Consider the following 27,500-nt stretch of genomic DNA (forward strand, 5'->3'; position numbering starts at 1 on the left):
AAAAGGATCAAAAAATATTCAATTGGTTAAACCTTTACCTGGACAAAAGTGATGTTGGAGACGAGGAAACTTCATTCATATTTTGTATAAAGTAATCGACAAGTTGAAGTTGAACGAGAGGGGGATGGGGACATTTTGTAGAACTTTATCAAAGTAATCTAATTAGGTGCATTTCTGGACACATGCTTACCCCGGTTTAAGATTAACTAAACGGTCTGGAATCAACCTGCGAGTAAAGCCTCTCTAAAACTCGGCAGAGAGCGAGAAAGAGAGGCTCTGCAGAAATCGTGTCATGTCTTTAAAGTCGCCGCAGCCCAAATTTCTGGGCTACATTTTCGTTTTAGCTAGTCGCTCATATTTCAAAAACAAGCTCGGTGACCCCCATTTTTTATCGCTGGAAAGTTATCAGACGACCAAGATGAAACTTCTTGCAAAGTTTAAACAATATCTGCGCAGTGGAATCAGGGCCACCTTAACAAAATCACAGATTTAAGGTGGCTCTAAATCCGATGAACATAATTTTTTTGACTTTGCAAAAAGTTTTCTTCTTGGTCTTCTGATCACTTTCCATCAATAAAAAATGGGGGTGACCAAGTTTGTATTTTAAATACAAGCAACTGAAGAAAAAATAAAGGGTGTTTTTAAAGGGCTCCTCTGTTGCCACGATGACTTATTACGTCACAATGATGACCGCATTGTGTTCAGCAGTAACATTGCCAGTAGGACATTAGCATGAAGACGCCATTTGACTACAACTACCAGAATCCTTCAAATTTTTCTTGTCTCATCCTAATTAGGGCTATTGTTATTTTTACACCACTGGGAAAACAAAATTCAAACAAGAAAATCAAACTGCATTCTGGTAGTTGTAGTCAAATGACGCCATCGTGAAAGTTGCCTTTCACGTGGATACAGTGTTGTAGTGCCAATCCTTTTAATAAGAACGTTGCTTGAAAGCGTTGAATCTGCTTTGAGCCACCTTAAGCCCAGAAAAGCAAGTAATCAAACGCACGTCCAATGTTGACATCCAACATCAACTTTACGCGTGTGAACGAGGCTAGTTAGGGTAATTAACACAAAGACAAAAGAATAATTTGTCGGCGGCCATTTTTGCATTCGGTCAATAAACCGGGGTAAAAATACCTTTGAATCAGTAGGCACCGTCCTTAAGTCTAAGCCTTTGCTACCTGTTTCCAACAATAAGGTTAGCGTAAAGGTTAGCGTTATTTTTAGCTTAGAGTAAATGCAGCTATTTATCCGGCTTTCTTGAGGAGCAGCATTTGAGGAACACTTTATGACTTTAATTGTCTGTATTCAAAGACACCAAAGCTGATGAGGTTGGGGAAAAAAGGAAGGGGAAACTTCGTGACGATTATTGAAAATTTGCCTGCATCTAATTAGGCGCATTTCTGGACATAAGTGACACTTTCGTTATCAGCTGTATTAGTTTACGTTTCGTTCCAGTCAGGCCTCGTGTCTCGTTTTTTTTTTTTTTATTATTAAAAAAGCAACAATGGGCAATAGGCCATTTTACATTTGTTTGCTCAGTGACCTAGCCTATGAATGGCTGCGAGGCTGCCGGTGACCTTGTATTGATACAGACCTTACTTCTTTTATCATGTAAATTGTGTTATTGTAATTCTAATTAGTCAACATTAACATTAAAAAAGTACTAAGGTTTTTATCAAAGCAGGTCACCTGCAGCCTCGCTTCCATTCTTAGGCTAGGTGACTTGGCTACAACTGTAAAATGGTCTTTTGTCACGATAGCGTCATTTGACTACAACTACCAGAATTCTGTTCGTTTCTCTTTCCTTATTTAAATTTTGTATTCCCAGAGGGATAAAAATAACAATAGCTCTAATTAGCATGAGACAAGCAAATCCTGTATGATTCTCGGAAGAGTAAAGTTGCGTCATCATGCAAATGTCCTATTTCCTAGCGAAACAATCGCAATTCTCCAGACACAGCTGTTCGCCATATTGGATTTTAGTTGACTTACCACTTGTATATTCTGATGTTTTCCATCAAATGTTTTCACCTCTCGAACACAGATTTTAAAATGGTCTTCCTGTTTTTCCTCTACCCATACGTTCATGGCATCTTGTGGTCTTGTACTGCCTGCGTGACGCACAGAAGCGAACACAAATGGGACAGATAGAAAACGCTTCAGAAAGGGGAGAAAGAGAAAATAGAGTTAAATTTGCAGGACCTTTATCTTATTTTCAACTACTACAAAATTTCTTATCTACAAATTTTAACAGTAAAGACGTAGTATTTGGTGTTTGCATTGTAAACTTAAGGAAGCATTTAAAGAGTGGGTGCTGTCCTACATATCTCATAGTAGCATTTAAATTGGAGGGCACACCAATAACCAACCTCTAAGCACTCTGTATCTGCCTAACGGAGACCGCAAGCTGCAGACCACAGACTACAGTCCATAGACTACAGATTGCAGACTGCAGACTACCAATTATTTTAGGGGGTGGATGGTATACTTAGTAATGGTGGACTTGGTGAGCTTATTTTACATTCGACAGCAGCAGAGCGGCAGCAAACCTGTTGCTCGAAAACAACATAAGAAGGAAAATGCTGAATTGAAAATTGGAAATTCCGACTATCTTTATGCAATGCACCATCTGACTGAGTTTAGAATAGGTCCAATAGCGATCAGTGGTGTACAGAAATGAAGAGCTGTCGCATCATATAAGATGGAAGGACAAGCCACCTTATCCAAGTTGTCTGATCAAAATGGCTTTGGCCGAGTCGCAATACTGTGTCACGAACTTTCACATTTCGCATTGGCGCGTATTGTTTTGGCTTAAGAACTGGGGTATAATACATGCCGCTCAAATCAACATGGTAATGCGGTCCGCCTTTGAGTCATCGGTCTTCTTCGACTCCTATCCGGTTGAGGCAACAAAGGGTGATGTCAAGTATAGGCAGGTTAATCCAAACTCAACAACGCTTGGCGATGGAATGTAGTCAAAAGTGAATTGTTGTACAAAGGGAACTGAGATAAGCAATGCCGGACACGCTTTAAAAAACGGACTGATGTTCATTAGGACCACACACAAAAGTTTTGTGTGGAAAGGGAACCCCTTTGAAATTTACTACGACTGGACACGGCCGATAGGGGTAAAACGAAGTTCTGCACTAAATTATTTTTCGGGAGAAACCTCAAACACAGATCCAACAGATACGATCGACCTAACCTGGCACGGGCTATGAGCGGTAACGGGCTTCAGGAGTTCTTAGGAAACCGAAACAAGTGGAAATCAATTGTTAACACCAGTGTCGGAGCGAGTTTGCTCGATAGAGGACAAGCAGAAGTCATTGACCTTGGAAAACAATTCTTACAATTGTTCTATGGGACTCTCTAAATGGCAATTGGCATACTGAGGAAGGTCATTCAAAACACAACACCTTTTAATTAGCGTTAATGGCATTAAATTTTTTAGGTGAATGTTATATAGCTAGAATAATAAAACACTTAAAATGAAGGAAAAAGGGGCTCAAACATGATGCCAAAATTTGAAGTTATTTCGTATCACTTCATTTTCATTCTGCTGTTTAATCAAACAAAGTTTTCCTTTTTCAAACGTATCTCATTTCCAAAACTGAGTTTTAAAAACATGCGCTGTCTTAATTTAACCTCGAGGAAATAATGATGTCAAATGGCATCATTTGAAGGGGAACAATCTGGGGCGTAACACAAGGCAGTTCCCGAATATATATTTTACGAAGCTCAGTAAATATGTGCCGAAAATTATAGTTATGGCTCAATACAATTATACCTGTAGTAGTTTAGCAATTATCGCGTTATTTCTTCCTTCTTAATTAAACGGACGGTGTACCTGAATGAAGTCAATTCTTTGGCACTTTGTTCCGCTTGTAAACGTATTGAAGGAGGCGGTGCCGTTGAGGGCTCCAGAGGGCGTACCGCGGAACGCAATCCAGTTGACAACGAAGGATCCATTCGTACCAGGTCCTGATTCCAACACGCAGACACGGAAGTTAATTCGAGTAACTCCAGTTGTCCAAACTACTGCTGAATCGCGAACACTATTGGAAGTTTTATCCTCATGGCCGATGGATACAAAAACGCGAATATTTGCAGAACTGGAAAATACCGAAGGGTATTGTACGGTGCTGCAATGAAGTAAGCCCGGTGATGACATGGTCATGGTCATGTTTACCTTGCCGCTTTGGAAGAGGTTTTGCCCTACGAGTAATGGACATCATGCATAAAGACTCAATTTAAGTTATAATTAAGACGCAGGTGCTTACTTAGATCTCCGTTCCCCTGAAACGAGCCCAAATATGGTTCTACTTTAACGTTCTCCGACAATGGAAGAAAAAAACTCAGATTACGATTTTGTTTTGTTGTTTTTTTGTATTGTAGTTCCAAAAATAAATTTTCCCTTGCATTTTGTTCGCCACAGTGGTGTGCAATGTGAGGATGTACGCATCTATTACTGGTGCAAATGAACCTCATATTCAAATCATACGAAATCAGCCAAAGACTCTTGTTACTGCAATGAGTGCCTAGGTCTAAAAATATCATTTATACTCAATCATATCAGGTTGTTTCATCTGTTAAAAATTTTTGCCTCACAAGGATGAGAGCTATTAAAGACCCAGAAATTAACGAGTAAAGCTAAATTAATTTCGATCGATACCTTATTTTTGCCCTGCCCTCACCTTCAGCCAAACGGGAAAGAGCGCAAAACACCAAAAGCTTAGCCAGCAATCTTCTAACTGGGAACGCCTCCATCATGCAGAGGAGCTATGTGCTTCCAACCTCCGTGGTTTGGTCTCTGCAGCCAAAAAAGACTGGAGAAAATTCGCAGTGAACGTCCAATTAAGGGGTCCACCCTAAACCTGACGAAAACTGGTATTCTCATTTCTTCGTTCTGACTGGACATTGAGAGAATACGAGCTCTTAACAAACGGAGGTAACTGGGAAAAAAAGCGACAATTGAAACTGACAAGAGAGAGGCGGAAGTACGCGTTTTCAATTAAGGGAGAAAATAACATTTAGTCATTGTAATGTAATTTGATTTGTGGAGAAAAGCGAAAGGGCAACCTTAGCACAATAGGTAAAGCGTGGTGGAATCTTGCCAGATATTAATAGTAGACGCAAGGGAGAGGCTTACTTTACATTTGTATGATGATTTTGAAAGCGTGTAAAAACAAAAAAGGAGCGACTCACTGACATGTCAAAATTCGATGATTTCTCCTTTGATAAAGCTTCAGAGGTAATCTGAGTTGCATTCAGTTAACTTCAAACAGGAGTAGCATCCCTTAAATATTGGGAGCATTCTGATATACTTTCTTTCTGTTTTACGATGAGATCGTTAGAAGAGAGTTACCGATCATCGACGCTTGTAGAAAGGAACTCCGCAAAATCCCCTTCAAAAATCGTGAGCTAGTACACGTTTGTTGTGGGTTTTAAGGATGGGAATACCAAAGAGGGAAATTGAGACTAAACATTAACATGTAACGTTATTCCCAGAACGTTCAGAAAGTGTTAAGAAGAAAAAATATTTTGAACCAAAACAACAAAATACTAAAAACACAAACGCAGAAGAAACAGAACACCACGGAAGATAGAAACTTCACACCAGTCGTAACGTGCTTTGATCCGTCTGGTCAGGAAAAAAGTGTATGCCCGGGGGTGCTAATTGCATTGCTATTTCTGTTAACAGGTAAATGGTCCTATAGTCGCCACTAGGGAGGGTGGCTGGATTTTCCGCTATTTGACGCAAGCTCTCTTTCATGCAACGCTATGCAAGATATAGCCAACCAGAATATTGGAAGCTTGTGCACATTTGTAGGTATTTCACCGAATACATGTAGTTCCATTTGTTCGCCAAAAAGGTCGCTCGTAGATGATGGTAGTAGACTAATGAAGTAACTCGAGGGATATCGTTCTATGGTAAACCACTTGAACAAGTTGCAACCACAAAGGACAAATCGCGTATGAACACCTTTACCCGAGCATCTCCTCGGAAAAGACAAGGACAGCTGTCTTGACCTCGTCAGTAGTGCTGACAGCATGTCAGTGTAGCAGACCACGTTACATTCGCCTCAGTTCCGTCGCCATCGTAGTTGCCGCGGTTTCTGCTCTATTGTGTGATCGCAGAGAATTCCTCTTGCTCTTAACTTGGGCATGATACTCTAAAACAGTGCTGTTAGGTTATCGGCCACGATTTATTCCTCCACGATATAAAAAGTCTTTTTTAGTCGTCAAATTTCAAAGCTATACCGACAAAGTACTTCTGAAGCTTTTTTTGGGAAAAATTACCCCAAACGCAAGAAAAGCCTCTTAGACATAAGGTTACAATAAATCTATCAGAAATCGGTAGAGCAAGGATCGAAATCAAGCGACAGAAGTAAATCATATGAATACAATGAACACGTGTTTACGCTATCACCAGCGGGGCGAAATTTACGCACGGCAAACTTGCCTACGAAATGGCTATAAAGCCGACTTAAGAAAAAACACAACTTTAAAGGTTTGAAAATGAGCTTTCCAGACAATAATATATTTAATCCAAATGTTGGCATAAGTTTTCCCATGGTTGCCCAGTTCCCAGAAACACATCCTTAATAGACAAAATTGCTCAGCGTTTTCTCGTTGATCGGACGGCGAGCATATCCAAGCAACCATGCGCAATCGCGCGCATGATACGCAGATTTTAAAACAAAATTACTGTCGGAGTTCACGAATTCACTTCACACAAACTCTTAGTATTGAATTACATAAACTCTCACGAGGTAACCAGCAGCTTGATTTTCAAATCTCTGTAGGCATGTACGCGACACAAGAGGCGTCACGTAAATTGGAGTGACCAAGTATTTGATTTTTTACATAAAAATACTTTAAAATTATATTTTATAGGAAAAGTCAAAGACAGCATCTTCTAAATTCCTTTCATTTTGTTTATTTGAGTGTTATTGCACAAAGCTACAGTAGCTGGTTTTCGATGTTCTTAAAACGAAAACGTTTCATTTAGGAAAGCTAATCGGGCGTACTCCACAGAGGTGATAGTATTCTGCCCGTCATTCTTTTCTGTTCTTCTGTACAGCTTCCTTCGGTGAAAAGTTTGTTTTCCGCGATTCCACGAGGCAAATTTTCTCGGAGTGAGAGGTTCGTTCACTCAAGCTGTAGCCATCTTTGTTCGGAACGATGACCGAAATCCGAACTTCAAGACGCCGGCTTAATCCCAACGTACGTCTTTCCAGCGAGAACTTGTGAGAGTTTGCTGCTCTTTGCGGTCTCATCCATATGTTGGGAGAGGTCATCTTCTTTGACACAAATAAAATGCACCAGTGTACGCGCCCAAGGGTGAGGTGGCAATGTCAAGAATCGAATTTCTCTCTACAAATGTTCTTTCCATTCTCTTCGTATTCTGCTTTAGTGACACACATCTTGTTCAAAAACAAGTCTGTCCTTGACAAGGCTGCCCCACCTTCCCACGCATGGGCAATAGGCCTAAAAGAACATGAATAGGTTGTGGAATAATCAGTAACGACGCTGGCATTTTCCGGTAAAAAAAAAAACAACAACAACAAGTGCTCCTGTTAAGAGCATTTGGTACTCAATCGCAGAACGTCAGAATAGAATAACAGAACTGCAGATCTCAACTGCAAAATACCCGGTAATGCTGGTGGTACACACTTCATACTGGGCCACAAGAACTTACGAGAGCTAGTACATTAAGCAAGGGATGAGCCGGCTAAAACACGTCCGGCATACTACCGCTTGCTGAAATTATGAAAAGGTGGCATTCTGATCTCGACGTTCTAATGAAGCAGACGGTGAATTCGGCAAATGAATAATGAAGTAACTTGCTCCTGCTTTCTGCAACTTGGCTCACAATGTTTTTGGTGGTTGCAAGCTGTGTTTACATTAGGCAATCTTTCACGCAAGTTACCTCGCAGTGACGTTGCGACACAAAGTTGCCCTAAACTTGCGGTGATCGCAAAACGTGATTTATCCGAAAAAGCTCTTATGCGGAAAAAAATTAAAAAAATCGCAAAATAGGCCGCCCACAGCCTCTCACAAAGCAGGTCCAAAGGAAAGGATTTTCTTCGGTGCAGATAATTGGAAATTGGTACGTTTCATACAAAAAAGATTATTGCAGTGAAGCAAAATCGAAAAATGAAACGAAATTGCAGCGTTGACACTGATTTAAAAAGTTTTTAAAAAGTAAAACGTTTCGATCACTTCGGTGACCTTCATCAGTTACGTATGCAAATATGACTAACGATGGTAAAATAGGCAAGTAGGTGACAAATACACGTATGCATAACGCGTGTGCCAAAACATTTTCTAAAAATTCTTGAGATTGAGGTACACACGTGGAAACTCAACGTGCTCGTTAATTGAGTTCTCTTCCTTATTAGAATACCACGCTTCCGATTTCACTTTTTAAAAACTTTTTTAATCAGTGTCAACGCTGCAATTTCGTTTTATATCATGCCTGATTACAGCCACGGTATTTTTAAAATCGAAAAATGATTGCAGTTAATAAGTAACTTCAGCAGTTGCAAAGAACTCTTAAACGAGACATGACTGCCATCAAACCAAGTGGGATAAGGATCAGCTCATCTATCGTATGACCTAGTATGAAAACTTCCGGTCGTTTTTAAAGTCAAAACACAAAAATTTAATAAAATTTGGCTTTCATTTCTGAGTGTCCAGGCGCTCAGAATCTAATGAAAATTCATAAAACAATATATCATTCCATTCGCGTTTGTTGGATATTAAGTTGCAGCTGTTTTACAACAAATGTTGAACAGTGTGTCATGCCATGTTGAATGTTGTTGAACGTTGTTGAACAATGTTGAACGAAAATTGAGACCAGTTCTATTCCGTTCAACACGTCTGCGCAACATTTGTTGAGCAACAAATGTTGCAGTATGTTGAATCGTGTGTTATCGGCTTTAGACTGATTAGAACCAACTAATCGCCACGATTTACCATCTTATATCCAACTGGCGCTCACGGAATAATAGTTAAATATGTCCAGGATTTACCCTAATTAGATGCACGCGGGATTTCAATAAGCGTCACGAAGTGTCCTCTTCCTCTCAGTCTCCCCAACTTCAACATCACTCGTCTCTAACTATGCTCGGAATAACAGCCAATTAACGTCACAAAGTGTCCCCCAAATGCTGCTCTTTAAGTAAAGATAAACAGCGAAGAAGAACTCTACCCTTAACCCTAACCTTATTGCTGGAAATAGTAATTAATTCACATTCGCCTAATAAGCTTACCCTACGCCTCATGAAGGGGAGGAAGGTGGGGAAATTTGTAGACACTGTTGAGTTAGTAGACTTGCGAGAAGAGAGAAATTTAAAGGCAACGGCGTTTTAAATGTCTTGAGAATTTCCCTAGGGACTTCTAGGGCCAGTAGAATAACTGCCACGGTAGCACCGAGTTGTGCGATTACCGAATTCGGCGTGGGAAGGCTTTTACGCGAATGAGAATAGGTAGCAAATGGACACTTCGTGTTGGATGTCAAAATTGGGCTTGCATCTATTTAAGGCCAATGCCGGACGTAAGGGTTTTCCCACTTCAACTCGTTTTGAATGAGGGGCTGAGAGGAAGCTAACCTTGAAGGACAATGAACAGCGACATCCACGTCAAAAGGAGCAAGAGCTCGAACTTCCGAAAACCTGAGACAGAAAGAAAGCGACGATGCAATCATGCCTACTCATTTAAAAGACAGACACCGAAACTTTTCTCTCCTAGGATTTAAAGTTAAACCTTTTCCAGTGCACCACAAGCGAGAAACAAAGCTCGCAATAAGAATGAATTTATCTGTGATTGGGTATCTGGTTCGTGTCGTGAAATAAACGCCAAAGTAAGTTCTTTGGCCTATCATAGCAAGCCCTGACAATCACAGGACCCAATTAGAATTCTAAGTAATACATACACCCAGCAAGACTTGACCATGGGCAGTCAAAAAAACAAACAAAGAAAATAAGGCAAACAAAACAACGAGTGAAACAATTATAATTTGACGTTAATGCATGCAACCGAAGTCAGAATAGGCTATGAACAGTAACATATGACATATGTAACATAGAGCATTAAAAGCAAGGTGAACACAACATAACACCAAACCCGGTGTGGCCCTCACGTCACATACGCACATAACCATTTCACCTGGTTCATTGGCAGCCATGGACAACTGTTTGGTGGTTGTTAGGCCTCATCAGCAAGGCACAGCCAGTGCGTTGATTACGAAACGAAAAAAACAAGCAAACCACTCCAAACGAAGCCCAAATGGGAGTCAGGGTGTCGGGATGGCGCCCCACCCCCACCCCCTCTGCAATCGTCCGGTAGATTATTACTATCACTATTGCTATATGTCACTATCCAAAGAGGAAAGCGAAGAATGCCACGTAAAATGTGAAAGCCCCTCAGCAGCAGCTCTGGGAACTTCTTGCTCGACAAACAAAGCAACAGAGGAGCTGCTTTTACTAGTACAGCGCTGAAATATCTTTTAGCTGAGTACAATTCTTACACTCGTTCTTTCATTCCTGGAAAAAGAGAGTTTCCTCCAGTCAGCAATATGTTCATGTAACAATGCGGTTGCATTTCTGAAAGCAAGAAAGGAAGAGAAGGTAAACACGGCTCACGGCTATCTCCGTCAATGTTGTGTGAGGACAATTAGAAGAATAATAGCCAACGGGTTTCCAAGTTGTACTTTTTGCACCAAACATTCAAACAGCACTAAAAGTGTACAACGGGAACCACCGTGTTAGCTGTGTTTTCTATGATTTGGCCAGCCCGGAACAAAATTGGGCGCGGTGAAGGTGGAACGAGAAAACCTCCAATCCATTTCCCTTTCCTTTTCCGTTCGCTCACGCGCTACACTGGGTACCAGAGTTTTTTTCCCGCGGCGGACGGAAATTCTTCGCTTTGCTTCGGCGGCCGAAGGCCAACGGCACGAGCGGCGGTGCCGGCATGACCGACACCGGAAACTGCGCAAGAAAAACCTCTGGCACCCGTGGTACTCACGCACCCCCTAAAAACCGACAAATAACTCGCCCTAGTGACACACGACGGCTCTCGCGCAGTGAGAAAAAAACACACATTGTGATTGCTTACCTAACGGTAACTGTTCTATAGCGTGAGTAATTGCTTCTGGTATTCCCATCTCTTGAATTCCTACAACGCAAAGAAAAGAAAAAACGTTCAAGATATTGCACATTGACAGTTGGATTGCCAGACCTAAAAAATAGACATTAAACTCATCGCCAATGGACGAGCTTGGAGATGGTGCCTGCCAAAGTGGGCGGCGATTCCGGGGCGAGCAACGAGGCTTGAGCCACAGGCCATGAGCAGAGCACACAGGCCTCCACGGCAACTCTGCGAGCGGCCACCACCCACCAGGCACCGTCACACTGACCAAGTCAGTGGAGATACTTACCAACCCTATACTTACCGAATCCACCAATGAGGGAGGGAAGGGAAGGGGAAAAAAGCGGAACAACTGAACGCTTGATGCTTGAAACAAACAGCACCTCACACAGCAGAAACGACCAGCACGTGCGAATCGAGAAACCCCGTATGTCACCTCAATGCGCCTGATTCCCAGACCACCGCTGACCAGCCTTGGCTTGATTTTAACTTAGCCTAAATTACATTTAGCCACATTTAAACTCATCGCCAATGGACGAGCTTGGAGATGGTGCCTGCCAAAGTGGGCGGCGATTCCGGGGCGAGCAACGAGGCTTGAGCCACAGGCCATGAGCAGAGCACACAGGCCTCCACGGCAACTCTGCGAGCGGCCACCACCCAAAGACCACCCCAAGGGTGCTTGGAAGGCGAAGGGGCCGCGAACAGGGATGACGTGGAACCTGCGCCACCACCCAAACTCACACAAGCACCCACCCCCAGCTCAAGACACGACACTGGACGACACTTACCCGAGTACCGTGAAGCTGATCATGAAATAAAACTGAGAGGTCTGCTAACCGAGGCAAGGTGAAAAGGAGGCACTAAAGCAAGGTCCGCCACAGCTCCTCCGGCCGCAAGGCATGAAGAAGGTTCTGCCTGATGTAGGAACTGAACCAGGAAATTGCCAAGGACTTCCCGATTGATTAAAGGAGTCCTGGCCAGACACCGCAGGCAGGCGCAAGCAAGCCACAAGCGACCCTAAAAAACGGAAGAGGACTGGTCCGCTTGATTTCCTGCAATCCGCATGATTTCCTGTGATCCGCATGAATTCCCACGTATACCCGGGTCACGAGCCAACTGAGCCAGACGCGAGATGAGAAGAGAGGGAAGCCAATGACTCGGATGGAGTGCGAATGTACGACTGGTAAGCTGAACTACACCAACGACCCAAGGCCTGAATAAGGTGATCGGGGATGCCGTTGCGAGCTGCCACCGTGGCCGCACCAATGCGAAAACTGTGACTGGAGAAATTGCCCGACACACCTGCTCCAGCAAGGATTTCTCTGAGACGAGCAGTGAGGACAGCGCGAGTTAGGGGCTGACCATCCTGGAAAAGAAAGAGAGGGCCACCCGAGTTCCCTCTCACAGCCAAATAGGCCAAAACAGCTTGAAGGGCGCACAGAGGAAAGCGTCCCTGGCCAATGTGGACAAAGCAGCCTTTCCGAAAAGGGTCAGTCTTGGAGGCTTTAATCCGCACACACAGGCAGGAAGGATTGGCGTCAGAGTCTACCGAAATGTCACCGACACTTAAGTGGAGTGCTGGGGTGAAACTAGCCAAATTAGGAACAGTAAATTCAGCAGATCGGAGGAAGCCGAAATATGCTAGGTTGCAGGCGGCCCAAAACATGCAGTGGTCAAAAATTGATAAATCCAAAGACCTAAAGATGATCATCAAAATGTGATCCGTAATAGGAAGGCGCTGAGCCTCAGGGGAACCTTGGGTCCGTTTGATCCCACGAAGAACCCGCTGCAAACGTAGACAGTTCACCAGAGGGTCTGGGAAGCCTTCTTCGATATGCAGGGCACGAACTGCTGAAAGGTAAACTTTGATCGAAGAGTGCTGAACCGATCCTGCCAGAAAAGTGGCAAAGAGGCACAATGTCCATTCATCGGTGGGGCACGGGGAGCCACTGGGATGCAACTTGCCCAAATGCGCACAGAAGTTGACAAATTTCCTCTGGCCAGATGCGTAAGATCTCCGGGTGGAGTCAGCCAAACCATGGGCTAACAGGAACTGGCACTGCCGCTCTAATGAGAGCCGATCAATTCTTCCAGGAGATGAGGTGGAATGGACACTGGAAGCGACTGAGCCTGGTGTGCTAACCTCCGGAACTCCTGCCAATGAAAGCGGGACAAAGCGTCAGCAATGCAATTATGAACCCCCGGAACATGCTGAGAGGCAAAGGAGAAATTGAAACGAGCCGCTGAGGCGAGAAGATGGCGAAGCAAGCGCATTAACACGGTAATCCTGGATGTTCTAGAGTTGAAGATATAAACCACGGCCTCATTGTCGGTGCGAAACAGAACATGGCGCCTGGCGAAGTGGGGCCCCCAAACATGAGCGGCAATGATAATCGGGAACAACTCTTTATAGGCGATAGAGTGAGAGGCTTGAGAAGAAACCCATGCGCCGCTGAACCACTCCCCATTGAAGTAAGCACCAAAGCCAAGGGAACCGGATGCGTCCGATGTAACTTCGAGGTCAGGGGTGGCAGACATGCCGGGAAACAACCAAAAATAGACGCCATGCCAAGAGGACAAAAACTGAAGCCACCACTGAAGATCCAGGTGAAATTCAGAATTCAGGCGGATTGGATGGTCCCGTTTACGAAAACACTGGAGCAGATTGATCATACGACGCAGGAAGGTACGACCGGGCCACACGACCTTGGCGGCATGATGTAAGTGGCCAATGAGGGACTCCAGTTCGCGCCGAGTACACCAGCGACGATTCCGCCACGACTGCAGCAGCACCTGTAAAGTAAGGAGCTTGTCCGAGGGGAGGCAGGCCACCTGAGCCACTGAGTCTAACTCAATGCCCAAAACAACTAAACGCGTGGACGGGCCAATGCACTTATCCGGGTGGAGTGGAAGTCCTAAGGAGCGGCAAACAGCTATGGAAGTGGCTAAGTTCTCAGCACATTGGTTAGTATCCGGCGGTCCTGCAGTAATAAAATCGTCTAAATAATGTAACAGCGCAGAAACATTGTGTGTATGTAGGAGAATCCACTCCACCATGTCCGCCACAGAATTGAAAATATAAGGAGCAGAGCGGAGGCCAAATGGTAACGCTAAATCAACATAATAGTGCTTCCGCCATCTCATACCCAAGAGAAATCGATCAGATGGATGGACAGCTATGTTGCGGTAGGCTGCCTCAACATCGAATTTAGCAATGAGGGCACCTAAGCCATAGCTTGAGATCATACGAATGATCTGATCAACCGTGATGTATTGCATGGTAAACTCGTCAGGGTCAATGCCATCATTAACACTTAGCCCACCGGGGGATGACAGGTCCACTATGAGCCTCCACTTGCCTGGTTGACCCTTTTTAGGGATAACTCCAAAGCTGCTAACGTGCAAATGAGGGAAAGGTGGGGAGGAAAAAGGTCCTGCAACCCTCCCAAGGGAGACCTCGTTAGCCAAGTAGCGGTCAATGACCTCGGAGTGTTGATTAGCAGAGGCCTTGTTTTGACTTAGCTGATTTTAATTTCTTGGAATGCTGAAATCCCAGGCGAGAGCCATTCCTGAGGCCGTCCAAGACAAAGGCGACAAGATGTTGGTCCGGATGTTGGGACAACTTGGCAGCGAACACTTCAGGCTTTAGAGGGCTAACCACGGACACCGGGGGCAAGGGGTTGGAGACTGGAAGGAAACAGAATGAGAGATGGTAATTCCCCGCTAACGACCCTACCCCCCCCCCCCCCCCCCTCCTGAAGTAAGGGCAGCAACACAGCAACAGTGAGAAAAGTTTAATTCAACAAGCCCAGAGCACAACAGGGGCAAGCAAAGAAAACCGTGAAAAATTCTAATAAAACTGAACAATCGATTAAAGCATGCAGTATAAAGAAGTCTGCCTGCCATAAGGTGAAAAAACTCAATACAAAAAGACATGAACTAGAACGAAACGAAAGGCCACGAATAAGGCGCAAAAAAAAAAAAAAAAAAACAAAAAAAAAACGACTAACTACATAATGAACGAAGTACGCGCAACATGTTCTAAAGTTCTGAGAAGGGGAAAACTTCTTGGAGCCAATCGTTACTGATGCCGTGATTTTTGGCCAGCTGAGGCCACTAAATGCCGGAGACCGGAGATCTGCGCCTGACAGAACTCTCATGCTTACGTTCTGGTCTAGAACTGCATGATACGGAACGATGGGCGCCGCCACACGTGCTGCAACGATGATAATAGCGGCAAATCGTATAAGGGGCGGTGCACCTTCCCTTGTTCCAGGACATACCAAGGGATCCTCGAAGAGCTGGAACCCACTGGTTCAGAGGAATCCGGCGACGTGCCGAGGTTGGGGCTGCGCGAGGAGAAGCACCACCGGCGTGAAAAGTGAAGAGCTGTGCGTTCATGGTCGACCAATCGGCCAACCGAGTCGCCGCAGCGTGTTCGTGAAAAGCTTTATCGTAAGCAAGCCAAACCCGTCCGCTAAAACTGGCGAGAAATCCGCAAGATTATAACTTGTACAAACGTTAAATCTTTCCAACGATGAGGGGAAAAAAACGACGTTAGGACAAGCGAGTACACCGTGAAGGCTTCCGTCCAAGTGGTGATATCCTCGATACGCCGACGAGGTTTCTTCGGGGGAGCTGATAAAACCAAACGCCCATCGAGCATTAACTGAGGCTCCGTCTCTGAGCTGACCAAATTCGCCGCTAAAAGTTCCGACAAGTCAACGGAATTTTCCGCCACGGATTTGCGTAACGAGCTTGGCAGGAACGGGAGAGTAGCCCGGGCCCACGATGAACGGATGATCCGCCAACGAGTGCACAATAGACAGCGGTGCAATGGATGGCTGCAAATGAGCCGAAACGCCACTTATAAGCCTGCCCCCGAAGCACGTAGATGGCGATTGCCGTGGACCGGAGCTGTTAAAAGTAGAGTCATTGATACAAAAGTAGGTGTATCGTTACAAGAGGAGAAAGCCTACCTGAGGTCGAGACCGAGCTTGAAAGGGAAGGCGGAAAGCCCGTTTGCCAGCGGCCGAAAAACGTCGAAGCTAAACCGCCCAAACGATGCAGATGACGAGATGGCGCCAGATACTAGGAGACGGGATGCCGCAATATCGCTGGTTCCTGGTTTGCCTTTGCGAAGCTCTGAAACAGCCGATCTGGAACAGCCTGATTAATGAGAGACACCCAGATCAGGTGAGGGTAGAATAAGCCATGCACAAGTATTGAGGCCGTCGGAACAGTGGATTTGCCCCAGATGAGCCGGCACGCTCACTGCACAGTGCCGCGGACAGGAAACACCAACAGGAATCTACTGAGGCGCTGGACCGTGCGAAGACACAATTGAAGACGTAACCGCTTGTGTTCGTACTGGAGACCGGACGCTGATAGAGTGGACGCACTAGAGAGAAGAGAGAAGCCGCATGCTAAGCTGTTGTTGGTTATGCCGGGCGGTCATAACGGCGCTGGGTGAGGACGACGGAAAAGACGAAAAAAGCGTAACAACTGAAATCGCTTGATGCTTGAAACAAACAGCACCTCACGACAGGCAGAAGAAACGGACCAAGAGCACGTGCGAATCAAGGCGCGGAGCCAACCACAACCCGATACTGCTCACCTCGCCGAATGCCGCCTGATTCCCAGACCACCGCTGACCAGCATTGGCTTGATTTTTACTTAGACTAAATTACATTTAGCCAACATTTTACAAAAACTACTGACTGGAAGGACAAAATGCAATGTGCGATAATGGCAAATGGCACAATGATGCATGGACAATCGACATTAAAATTGGGACAGAAAATAACAATAATGGGTGTCCAAAAGACTACACAGAGGCCTCTGACAACCCAGAGACTGTTAGTATGGAGTCCTATGGGCCGCTTCGTAAAATACCATAATACTCTTTACTTGTACCCCCAAATTTTGCACAAAAAAGGGAGCACATGCAGGGGTAAGAGGGGATATGCATGGGCTGCAGAGCCGCGGATTCCACTGACACCAGCCCCAAGAGCTTGGCCGTCATTATTGCGATTACCTATATCAGATGGATGAAATAAGATTTCGGGAACAGCAAATCTCTCGTTATTCATCCGCAAAACCTACAAGAAGAGCATAAAAGGTAGCAATCAGTGGTGAGAAATAAACAAGACAATGATCTTCTTTGTTTAAAACTCGTAGCCGACCGGTCCCCGAGAAGAAAAGAAGGACATTTACAGATTTTACTCAGTAAGACAGTAACGCTTGGCGATTTTCTTGAATGCAAAGGTGGCAGGAAAGGGTTAAAGTACCACAAAACCTTAATTTTTATTGTCTTTAAAAAAGAACAAATTGTTTAGTGAAAACTAAGAAAACGGAGTAAACTGATCAAATCTTTGCGAATCTACCGATGCCTGAAGCTGCGATGTTTTCGTTCAAGGTCAAGCGAAAGGAGGTCCGAGATATAATTTACTTGTGCCTTCGCAGGGAAAGTTGGCTTCCAGACAAAATTTCTGATCTTACATAACTCTTTTTACTTTGATCTTCTCCCACGAAAGTTGGTTTCTATCTGACAAGTCTTCCTTCGAAGAAATTGACCTACAGTGTATTTGCTTCGTTTAATGGCCTCGGATCGAGAATCTCTAAAAGAAAGGTGTGGTGTGCACATAAATGCCTTTGGGATCCCTGAGTGGAGGAAGTCGTCAGACAAAATCCACAACTACCTCATTAAAAAATGCGACATTCCGTTCTTACTGGCAGAACATTTCCCGGCTGCGATGACTTGCAAGCCCGATCCTGGAACGGCAAATGCGAGTGTAGACTGGCTTCACTTGGCTCTCCCCTTGCATTGGTTTGCAGCAAGCGGTTCCCAGTGGCCGGTTGGCAGACTAATCGTGATGTGAAGTATTTTATTTCGTGAGGGTGGCCCTCGATCAGACCAGACCACAACACCGAGAACTTCGTTCCCTGCTCTTATTGAATAGTGTGTGGGATCTTTAACGTCCCACAGAGTTTTCCTTTTAAGGACGGTGCCTACTAATTCAAAGGTATTCTGCGCGGTTTACTGAATATACGGGAAAAGGAGATCTTGACAAGTGTTATTGAAATCCAAAAAGAAAATTGGGAGTAGCCAAGCATTTTTCGAAGATAATTAATCAACAATATTTGTAAAATGCTTTAAAATACAAAGCAATGTATGGCGTTCTTTTCCAAATTGAAGCTTAATTATCTCTGAAAAATGCGTGGTTACCCCCAATTTTCTTTTTGAATACCAAGAACACTTGCTAAGTTCTGCTTTCTCCGCATAGTTTTGAACCGCGCGAAAATATCCCTGTATTAAGAAGCAACACCCATAGGAAATCCGAGTATCTTGAGATGCGCAGAGTGCATGCGCAATAACAATAGTAGGCACCGTCCTTAACAAGGGCTGTGAGACGCCCTCCCACGTGAATGTTACGAGAGTGTTATGGGTATTCTTTTTGGGTATTCAAGGTTACAGTACAGGGTAATTATGAATGCAAACCTGTTCATTTTCCTTTTTCGGTCCAAGTAACATTTCAGTTGCTGACTGAGTTGAAAAAGAGACAGTTAGCTCTGAAAACATTCAAACGACAAATGATGGGCAAGGACAAGTTAGTATAATACACATCAAGTAGAACTACTGCCTCTGTTGCCTAATAATATTTTTAATTACTTGTTGCAGTGACTGGGTTGGGTAGTACTGCACAAGCACCAGAGTCCTTGAATCATATATTCTAACTTAGTTAAAGATGCCAGGACCAACACAATTTCAGCTAAATTAAGTTTGGTTTTCAATTGTCGGCAGTGTGGCAGCTCTCATAAAATGGAGTTATTTGGTATTATAGCAGCTTCTTGGGCTTTTTTAAGTCCACGACATTATTCAGGACTGTAGTTTGCCACCACTCTTCCCAAATGTAATGCAACATGTGACCTTCCAGCACATTTAGTTATTCTAATGTAACTGTATGTACCAACCTTAACATATCCTCTTTTTATATGGGTGTAGTCAGGAAGCACATAGTCCCTCAAAACAGTATTTCTAGCTCCTTTTAACCTACATGTAAACAGACAAAAAGTGCAAATCAAATATAATAAATTGCTTGAATGGTAAAGGAAAGTTTAAATTTAAACTTTTCTTTACTGCTTTACTGCACAATTTCTTTTTTTCAAAAAGTCTCTTGACACAAGTCATTTGCATTGTCTGGTGCTGCCATCAAAGACTAGTAACCAGGAAAAAAGCTGCCAATGATATCATTTCAAATAAACTCCAAGTTTTAGCAAATTTTTGGCTGAATTATGCCAAGTCTTACAAAATTTATAATTTTAAAAATGTACTAATAAATAACATGATAAAAGAATAAAAGTATCCAAAAGTTACTATTAATTAAAATAACTATATTCTAATAGACTATAAAATTTTGGAGGCATGACTGAGTATGAACCTGTTCCTGGCTCTATCGGTCTTAACTTTAGTAACACAAACGCTCTGGTTGACCAAAGGGAATACGCTGGCACGTGCTTAGCTGGTAACAACCCATGCAATCTGTGATTACTATCTGTTGCCTGTAAAGCCTGGGTTGCACAGTGTATAATGACAACAGTGGGTATATAACACGCATGGCACGTTTCTGTTTTCACCCACATGTAAGTAGCATGGAAGTGCATGATGGAAAACAGGACACGCATATTCAAGAATTGAGTATTTGCAATCAGTCCTTCTATGCGGCCTGCGTTTTTTGCTCTTGACAAAGTAACTTATTTATAGCCCATACTTTCCCGAAGAATTCATTATAAATTATTTTATCAGGCTTAACATTATTTAGGCAAAGTTAAAACAAAGGCAATGCAGCAGTTTTGCCTGGGATATTTTGGGGGACGTCTTGGAGGTTTGCAGGGGCCTTGCCATGTGCTTTGTCTCCAGTTGCTATATGTATATCACTTGCTTGCTTTTTTTCCCTCCCTACCTCCAAGATTTTGGGTTAAGTATACATTCCACAAACTGGTTTTTCTCAGTGATATGTTGACAAGTGCCTGGGAGGTGGACTTTGACTTTGTTGCCATGGTGACCTCCTTGCTGCTTAGAGGAGTGCCGTCTTCTCTTTTGCTACCTCTATGGCACCTTTTCTCAAATAAATAAATTATTGGTATAGTGTTTTAACCTTCCTGGCTCCAATTTTGTGCCTTGAAAAAAGGTTGAAAAAGATCACCATACATGTAGCTTGACAAGCAGTTGCAAGCAAGCCTTTCATGTCCACTTCACAGTTCAAATATGTAAGATTTCACTTCTTCTACAATCTTGTGATCACCACCACAAATAACATTTTTTTATGTCCTGCATACCTAGCAAACTGCATATCCCTATAGAAGTTATCTGACACATAACAGGTGTCTTCCTTGACCTGTAAAAACAGTAGACACCAATGAAGGGCTTGCACAGAGTAAAATAACAGATACTACCAGAAATCTACAGCTGTATTCTCATCCCTGGACATTGCCATTCTTTCAGTAGACCCAAGAATAATGAACTGTTAAGAGATTTTTTGTTAACGGTTAGAAATAATATCACTATTATAATAGACCTCTTGCATAGTGGCAATGAAAAAAATAACTTGTTGCTTTAATGCTGATAAACCTTCATGGCCTCACTACAACATGCATTTTTAATTCAAAAGAATGCTACATGTAACGCCAAAATGAGAACTGTCAGCAGTTCAAGTTTAACAGAAACATGACAGAATAATGAAAGAGAGACATAAAGTTTTGAGACCACGATTTGTGCGAAAATGCTTCCATACTTGCTTTCTGGGGCTAAGAATATAGAATGTGCAGAAAATGCTGTGCAGTAATAAAAGTGAAATCATTTTTTAGTCTTCAACCCTAGACCACAAGCTGGGGACACTACAACAAAGTAATGAATTGAATCAACCCAATCTAAAGAGTACACGAGCAGTAAAAATCTAAACAGAAGTAGAAGATAATATTAAGGCTAAAACAATATTATTATTTACATCTAGCACTCCTACAAAACAGGGTTTTCAATAAGAGCCAACAGCCGGTGAAACTCGCTGGCTATTGCACATGAACTCCCCCCCTACTTTTCCTTGGAAATTTCCCAAAATTTTACGAATAACATGAGAAAGATTCGCACAGAACACGACCCTTGGACCAGAAAAGTTTTGTTTAAAAAAACAAAAGGGACCCTGAATTCTGAGTAATTTTGGCAGTGATTTCTGTTTTCCTGTCCAATTCAAGGATTGAGCACACACAGTTTTGAGGTATCGGTAGCAGACCAGCAGTTCAGTACTTGGTGTAAGCTGCCTGATTTGTTATTTTTTAATTTGAAGCAGACAATACATGCACATGTATACGCAAAAAGTCTTTTTAAGACAGATGAAATACATTCCATGAAGCTGAAAAAAATGTCACGCTGTTTCCCAAAATATGTTTTGCCATAAACTGAATTTTAAAAAAATTAGTCTATTCAATGACGTGCTCTCTCTGAATCAAAAAAGCCAAAATTTAATGATATTAGTGTTCAGTTGAAATACACTGTACCCTAATTCTTGCTCCAAAATGCAGGAAAAATACATTCTAAGAGGCGCAAATTTCAAAATTCTCCCAGGGGAGGATGCCCCTGGACCTTCTGAAAGCACACACTGGGCATGTGTTGTCCATTTTCCACCTAACTGCTCCGGTTTTGCCGCCGACTAAAATTTCTATTTCCTGTGAAAGAGCTTGTTGAACAGATGAAAAACCTTGAGCTTACAGACACCCATTCCTTACTTGATTCATCACGTAGGTTTCGTCCAAAACATGTAGCTGCCTGCAAATTAATAAAAGACAATTCCAACATTCATACCGTCTAACTGCGTCTGCAGCATAACTTTACGTAGTCTAACTAACTAATTCATACATGAACTAAAGTCTGTACGGTACTTTTCATTTGCTCTTCTTCCTCAGTTTTAGATCAACAACAACAGTGAGTGTCATTCAACAGCACCTTGATAAAAAAATCTTCGTGAACTGTAACCTACTTTCAAGCCACCACAGACTAAAGCGACAATGTGAAACTTCGAAAACCTTGGTCTTACGAGAAAACAGTAAATTATTAATGAAATTTTATTCATTTGTTGATTCAAATGCCACTTCCCCATATAATATCGCTACACCAAACTGGAATACATGTAGCCTTTATTACATAATTGTTGTAAATAACGTTGTTGTCTTGTTAATTCTCAGAGTGTACAGTCATGTACATTCTGGCCACTGGCCACTATTTTGAAAATAGAGGGGGTTTATATATATGCAGCAGGATTTTTCACAACAGCACCTGTAGGATATGATTTCCTTGAGATGATTTGTCAACAGTTTACCACCAACACTAATCCTGTGGAAATTATAAAAATAGTCTGACTGAGTAATGCAGTGTATGTGAAGAAATGCAGCTGCATTGCAAATTATATTAATTTTGGTCACAAGGTAAGGAAGCATTCATCTGATATCTCAGATGTTTTTGGTAGACTTTTCAACAGTCAAAGTACCTAAATGCATTTTTTTCAGTCAAATTCATACTGGTAAGATCGTGTTGTAAGACACCAGTACACATATTTAACTGTGTTATCATTATGCATCCAGAAAAGTTTGTGAAAAATAAAGTATTGATAATTTTTCAAACGTTTTTAGTTTTTCGCTACCCCATGTTGCCATTATAATGGTCAAAATTAAAATGACGTACCATAATAGTGGCATTCAGCATGACACTAAGTTGTGTCATGTCTCTTGGTGATGCAAGTCAAATGACAAGATTGAAATTTGACAACAGCAAACACATAATTATTTAACTTTAATTAATGCTTTTATCGATGAGAAAACCAAATACTGGTAAATATACCAGTGCCATGAAATGGGATGACAAACTGTTTGGATCAAGTTACTTGATGTTTTAAAAACCACCACTTGGTAGAGTCGTCAAAAACCAAAGCAACATATATATTGATCATACCTTTTAACACCCTTCTTTAAAACTTTGCCATTGAAAATGGGTACAACGTGTGTGAAGGAATATCCAGAGTCCAAAACCAAACATATAAGATGCTTCTTTGATTCATCATTTTGCGATTTATAAGCACTCAGTTGGGCAGCTTGAAAAAGAAATAGCCTTTAATAAATCAAAATTCATGAAAATACCAACTGAAACAAGCTAGGGGTTTGTCCATGCCACTTCTTACAATAACAGGAGAAACTTTGACCGATCCTACTCTTAGGTTTTCTACTCTATAATAATTATTAGAAAAAACAGAGCAACTTATATTACCTGTTGAACGACAAATAGCTTTGAAGTTATATTCCTCAAAAAGAATTTCATCCATGGCTTCCTAAAGAAGAAATGTTTCGAGTGTTTAATGTTATCACGATGTCAAGGGGAAAGTTTGTACACTGCAAATGTAATAGACACTTGACACAATATTATCATAAAATACTTATTCAGCCATAATTTTTTTCATGTCCATTTTTTTTTTGTGGTATGAGACATTTCACCATGGCCAGGAAAAACCTTAAGTTTCTTGCATGAATTTTTGGCAATGTGGGTATAAAACAAATTAATAATATATTGAATTTTGATAGTTCTAAGTATAATAGGTTTAATATAATACATGTACATATATGTACAGATACAACTACAGTTCTAATAATTATATCTTCAGGTTATCCTATTCCATCTAATAATCACATTCAAATTACTGAAGAAGAAAAGACAATAAAAATGTTGCTTCCAAAAACAACTACAAACTACAGTGTACAAACAAGTAGTCAGTCACATGACAATTACAAGTACAAGTAGAACCTGGACACTAATGACAACAAAGAATTGTTCTTGAAAAATCCAATCATCAATGTCACACACTTACATGTAGTACATCATAGTACAAGAACTAGCAATAAACATCACATACTTTGATGGAACTGAAGTTGAAATGAGGTTCTGTCACTAGAATAGTTGTTTCAGGAAAATCAACCTTTGAAATACAAATTTAACACTAAATCAGAGAAGCAAAGAGAAGAGTGACATGATTGTGACTTTCTTATATCAGGAATGGCTTTCACTTTCATTAAATGTAATTAGCTATTGAACTAAAATACAGACACTTATGAGAGTTACTGCTTCAATACAGCAAAACTTTTCGTAACTATGATGATCTGAAAATCTTAACAGGTTTCCAATCAGTAGTTACCCTGGGAGCCAGAGGAATTTTTTCCAAGGTCCGAGGAACGCTACGCGTGTCAGATATGTCCAGAAATGCACAATATTACATGCATGCAGAATTCAACAAGTGCCATGAAGTGACTTCCCCAAATGCTGCTTCTCAGGTAACGACAAACAGTTGCATTTACCCTGACCTAAAAATAACGCTAACCTTTACCCTAACTTTATTGTTAGAAATAGGTAGCAATTAAAGACTTAGAATTAAAGAAACATTGTGTTAGACGTCAAAGTTGGGCATGCATCTATATAAACTACCTGCATTTCTGGACATAAGTGACGTGTGTCAAAGGCAAAGACCGAGGGCTTAAAAAATCTCTTGTGACACAAGCCCGGAGCCTCAGTTCCATGCAGAAAGTCAGTTCGGAGTTCTCGTCAAACCAGTTTTGGCCCATCAAGCTGAATTCTCATACAACGCACTGAAAGCAACACAGAACAAGTGCCTGGAATTTGTGATTGCATTATGTGAATGCTCTTCATAATTTTGAAGCAATTTGAAAAATATTTTATTAATAATGTAGATTGTGTGAAGTTTGATTTATTTGAATTAAGAAGAATTTGTTTTCGGAACAGCAAACTTTATTGTCGAACATGTTTTAAAACAGAGAGATCATTGCCTTAAGTGCTGTATGGACTCAAAATGTGAGAATATGTCCAGGTTACCATTGTTTCGTCACTAAGTCGTGCCTTCCCGTTGGCAAGCTCAACTTTTTCTCACAAAATTCAAATGAGTTAATTTCCTTGATCGCTGTCTAACAAGCGTGAGAGCTCTCTCTGATAGGTGAATCAATAAGCAAATTTATCTACGATTAAAATAGGTCTTTTCGCATTGTCAAAGTAGTTATTCTGTACGTGGAGGCACTGAGGCAGCACATGGATCATGTAAATCCTCGTCCTATTGAAAAGCTCACTTTCTTTTAAAGTGGCTTTGGTTTTAGAATTCGGCAGAATACCTCTCACGCCAAAGTCACACAACGCTGTTTGTCACATCATTAAATTTGCTGAAAACAGGTTTTTCGATTTATCCTATCAGAAACTCTCTTAAAATGCAATTTCCAATCAGCAAAAAAGTTCAATTTTTGAACTGATTTCCCGCTTGGAGCTGAGGCTATGGGCTCGTGCCACCAGAGGTTTTTTTTTTCAGTCCTAGGCAATCGCCTCCAATTCAAGTAGCAATCTCTTGGACCTTTGAAAAAAAATTCCTCTGGCCCCCAGGGTAATCCGTTGTTTAAATGAATATTATTATATGTCTCTAATAATGTTGCTATGATGATATAAGACTCATGTATAAGCTGCATCTTTTTGCTTATGCACCTATCAATGTTAAGCCCCAGGGAGGGGGGGGGGGGGGGGTGGTCAGGTTAAACATGGGAGTTTGATCGTGAGGTCTGTCCCCAGGTTAGGGATTTTGATCGTATGCAGGTGATCATACCACCTTTACTTGTCGCCAGGGATGGGAACTTTGAATTTTTTAAAATGAAAATGTCAAAATCCCCACCCCATGCCCAACCTCCCCTCCCTGGGGCTTAACATCGATAGGTACATTAAGTTTTGGGCCAAAAATCACGGGTGCAGCTTATACACGAGACCAATGCTTTCAGAGGGAGTAAACTGGATTATAGGAATATTGAAACCTGTGGGCTTTAGCAATGAAGACAACTGTTGTCAGTCACAAGGAATAGGGAAATTGATTAAAAAGAAGCTTTTAAAAGGTATTTTCAGAATTGATTAACTAATCAATGTCGCTGGAAATACACAACATTAGATTTCGTCAAGTTTATTGTTGACATCTGCAAACAAACAACCAACTTTTTTTTACAAGTCTTAGAGTGGTTTTTTGGAGTTCTTATTTTTTCCAAAATCATGCTTGAAAGTTGGAGGTGCGGCTTATACACGAGTCTTTAAGTTACTTTTTCTTAACAATACTGGGAGAATCATAAAATTATGTAATTAGCTCCCTAAGATGTGTTAACAAGTCATATGATAACCAGATATTGCATTGTGTGTGACAAAAACTCTAAAACTCGTTTCGAGTCACGCACACAATTCTTTAAATAATACATATTTCCCTGTGAATCTGTCATGAGGCAAAGAAATTTACGCATGCGCAGCCAAATCGCAACCCCAAACAAAATTTAAAAAATAATAATCAGAGCCAAATCTTACACTTTGTTCTTCGAACAGAGTGACTACTGAGTCTTTGACATCATTTTCTCCTCTATCAAGCTTTCTCAAGATTTTAAAGTTAGTGATGGGAGACCATTAAATGGCAACATTCCGGTTAAAATAAACAATGTGCCTTTTTGAAATCAAGGCTTAAAAGTTAGGTAATTTATTGTTTACTTTTGAAATCCAAATTGATTTTTTGGTCATGAATAGTACTGTAGCACAGTGTTTCTAATATACATGTACTGTAAAGTCATTTTACAGTACCAGAAAACCAGAAAAGCAGCCAGCTTGCAGAGGGTTGAAACCTGTTAGCCTATTGTTTTAAATAGGTGAAAGTTGAACCAGGGACTCTAATCACTTGAAGATAAACCACCCCAAGTCTATCAGCCAGGCCACCAAGACCAGAGTAACACTTAGCTCATAGTCTGAGGAAAAATGGGTTTATTAAAAACCGTGGCTGTGACCAGAAAGCCAGTGCCGGTGTATGTAATATCCTCCTCAGGCTGTCTTACACGACTCGAAGCCAGCAGTTACGGAAATCCGCCAAAAACGGAAGATGGGCCAGCGATTGGGTACATTCTGTAATTTTCGGTTCCCACAAGGAAAAATTAATACTGAAGTGGAAGTGGTCCTTGCACTAAACTGGACACCTTTATGCAATTGTCTCTTTTAGACAGCTTGTAAAGCTATGACATGAGCTTTATACATGTAGCTCAGTTGGTAGAGCAATTTGCACAAGCACTGCAGAGGTCATGGGTTTTAATCCCATCAAAGCCACCAGAATTTTTCAGGTGTCTATAAGGAAGATATATGTTTACAAAAATTGCTTTTGTTATTCACTTTGTTTCAACAGCCAGTACTAGTGAGGCTCTAGTTGGCACATTTACGACAATAGGTGACGTCAACA

General features: G+C 41.9%; 3 protein-coding genes across 3 annotated transcripts in view; all 3 read right to left on the reverse strand.

The window, feature by feature from the left end:
• The window catches only part of LOC138040035 (uncharacterized), a 17,079-nt gene extending 12,238 nt beyond the window's left edge, over positions 1-4,841 (reverse strand). Inside the window, exons 1-3 of the mRNA XM_068885830.1 lie at positions 4,704-4,841; positions 3,857-4,224; positions 2,002-2,166 (exon numbers count right to left, since the gene is read on the reverse strand). Of these exons, the coding sequence (XP_068741931.1) occupies positions 2,002-2,166; positions 3,857-4,224; positions 4,704-4,779 (609 nt within the window). The 5' untranslated portion in view covers positions 4,780-4,841. The remainder of the gene's footprint in view (positions 1-2,001; positions 2,167-3,856; positions 4,225-4,703) is intronic.
• Positions 4,842-6,933: 2,092 nt separating this feature from the next.
• LOC138042713 (actin-related protein 6-like) overlaps positions 6,934-27,500 on the reverse strand; it is a 21,723-nt gene continuing 1,156 nt past the window's right edge. Inside the window, exons 3-15 of the mRNA XM_068888694.1 lie at positions 24,117-24,179; positions 23,477-23,537; positions 23,165-23,303; positions 22,493-22,549; positions 21,946-21,985; positions 20,503-20,561; positions 19,138-19,216; positions 18,665-18,709; positions 17,201-17,264; positions 11,131-11,190; positions 10,544-10,619; positions 9,627-9,689; positions 6,934-7,500 (exon numbers count right to left, since the gene is read on the reverse strand). Coding sequence (XP_068744795.1) covers positions 7,368-7,500; positions 9,627-9,689; positions 10,544-10,619; positions 11,131-11,190; positions 17,201-17,264; positions 18,665-18,709; positions 19,138-19,216; positions 20,503-20,561; positions 21,946-21,985; positions 22,493-22,549; positions 23,165-23,303; positions 23,477-23,537; positions 24,117-24,179 — 939 coding nt within the window. The 3' untranslated portion in view covers positions 6,934-7,367. The remainder of the gene's footprint in view (positions 7,501-9,626; positions 9,690-10,543; positions 10,620-11,130; positions 11,191-17,200; positions 17,265-18,664; positions 18,710-19,137; positions 19,217-20,502; positions 20,562-21,945; positions 21,986-22,492; positions 22,550-23,164; positions 23,304-23,476; positions 23,538-24,116; positions 24,180-27,500) is intronic.
• On the reverse strand, positions 11,215-14,891 carry LOC138042715 (uncharacterized). The gene is made up of 2 exons (XM_068888696.1): positions 13,510-14,891; positions 11,215-13,306 (listed from the first exon to the last, which is right to left on the reverse strand). The coding sequence occupies exons 1-2, from the start codon at positions 14,440-14,442 to the stop codon at positions 12,269-12,271; spliced, it is 1,971 nt and encodes a 656-aa protein (XP_068744797.1). The 5' UTR covers positions 14,443-14,891; the 3' UTR covers positions 11,215-12,268.

Source organism: Montipora capricornis, chromosome 3 (genome assembly GCF_036669925.1).
Source record: "Montipora capricornis isolate CH-2021 chromosome 3, ASM3666992v2, whole genome shotgun sequence".
Classification (NCBI taxonomy): domain Eukaryota; kingdom Metazoa; phylum Cnidaria; class Anthozoa; order Scleractinia; family Acroporidae; genus Montipora; species Montipora capricornis.

Bases quoted from the DNA above. Each gene is read 5' to 3' on its own strand.
- LOC138042715 (XM_068888696.1), bottom strand. From the start codon at position 14,442: ATGCAATACATCACGGTTGATCAGATCATTCGTATGATCTCAAGCTAT. The intron at 13,307-13,509 runs GTTCTGTTTCGC...GGAGTTCCGGAG, and splicing joins CCCACTTCGCCAGGCGCCAT to GTTAGCACACCAGGCTCAGT.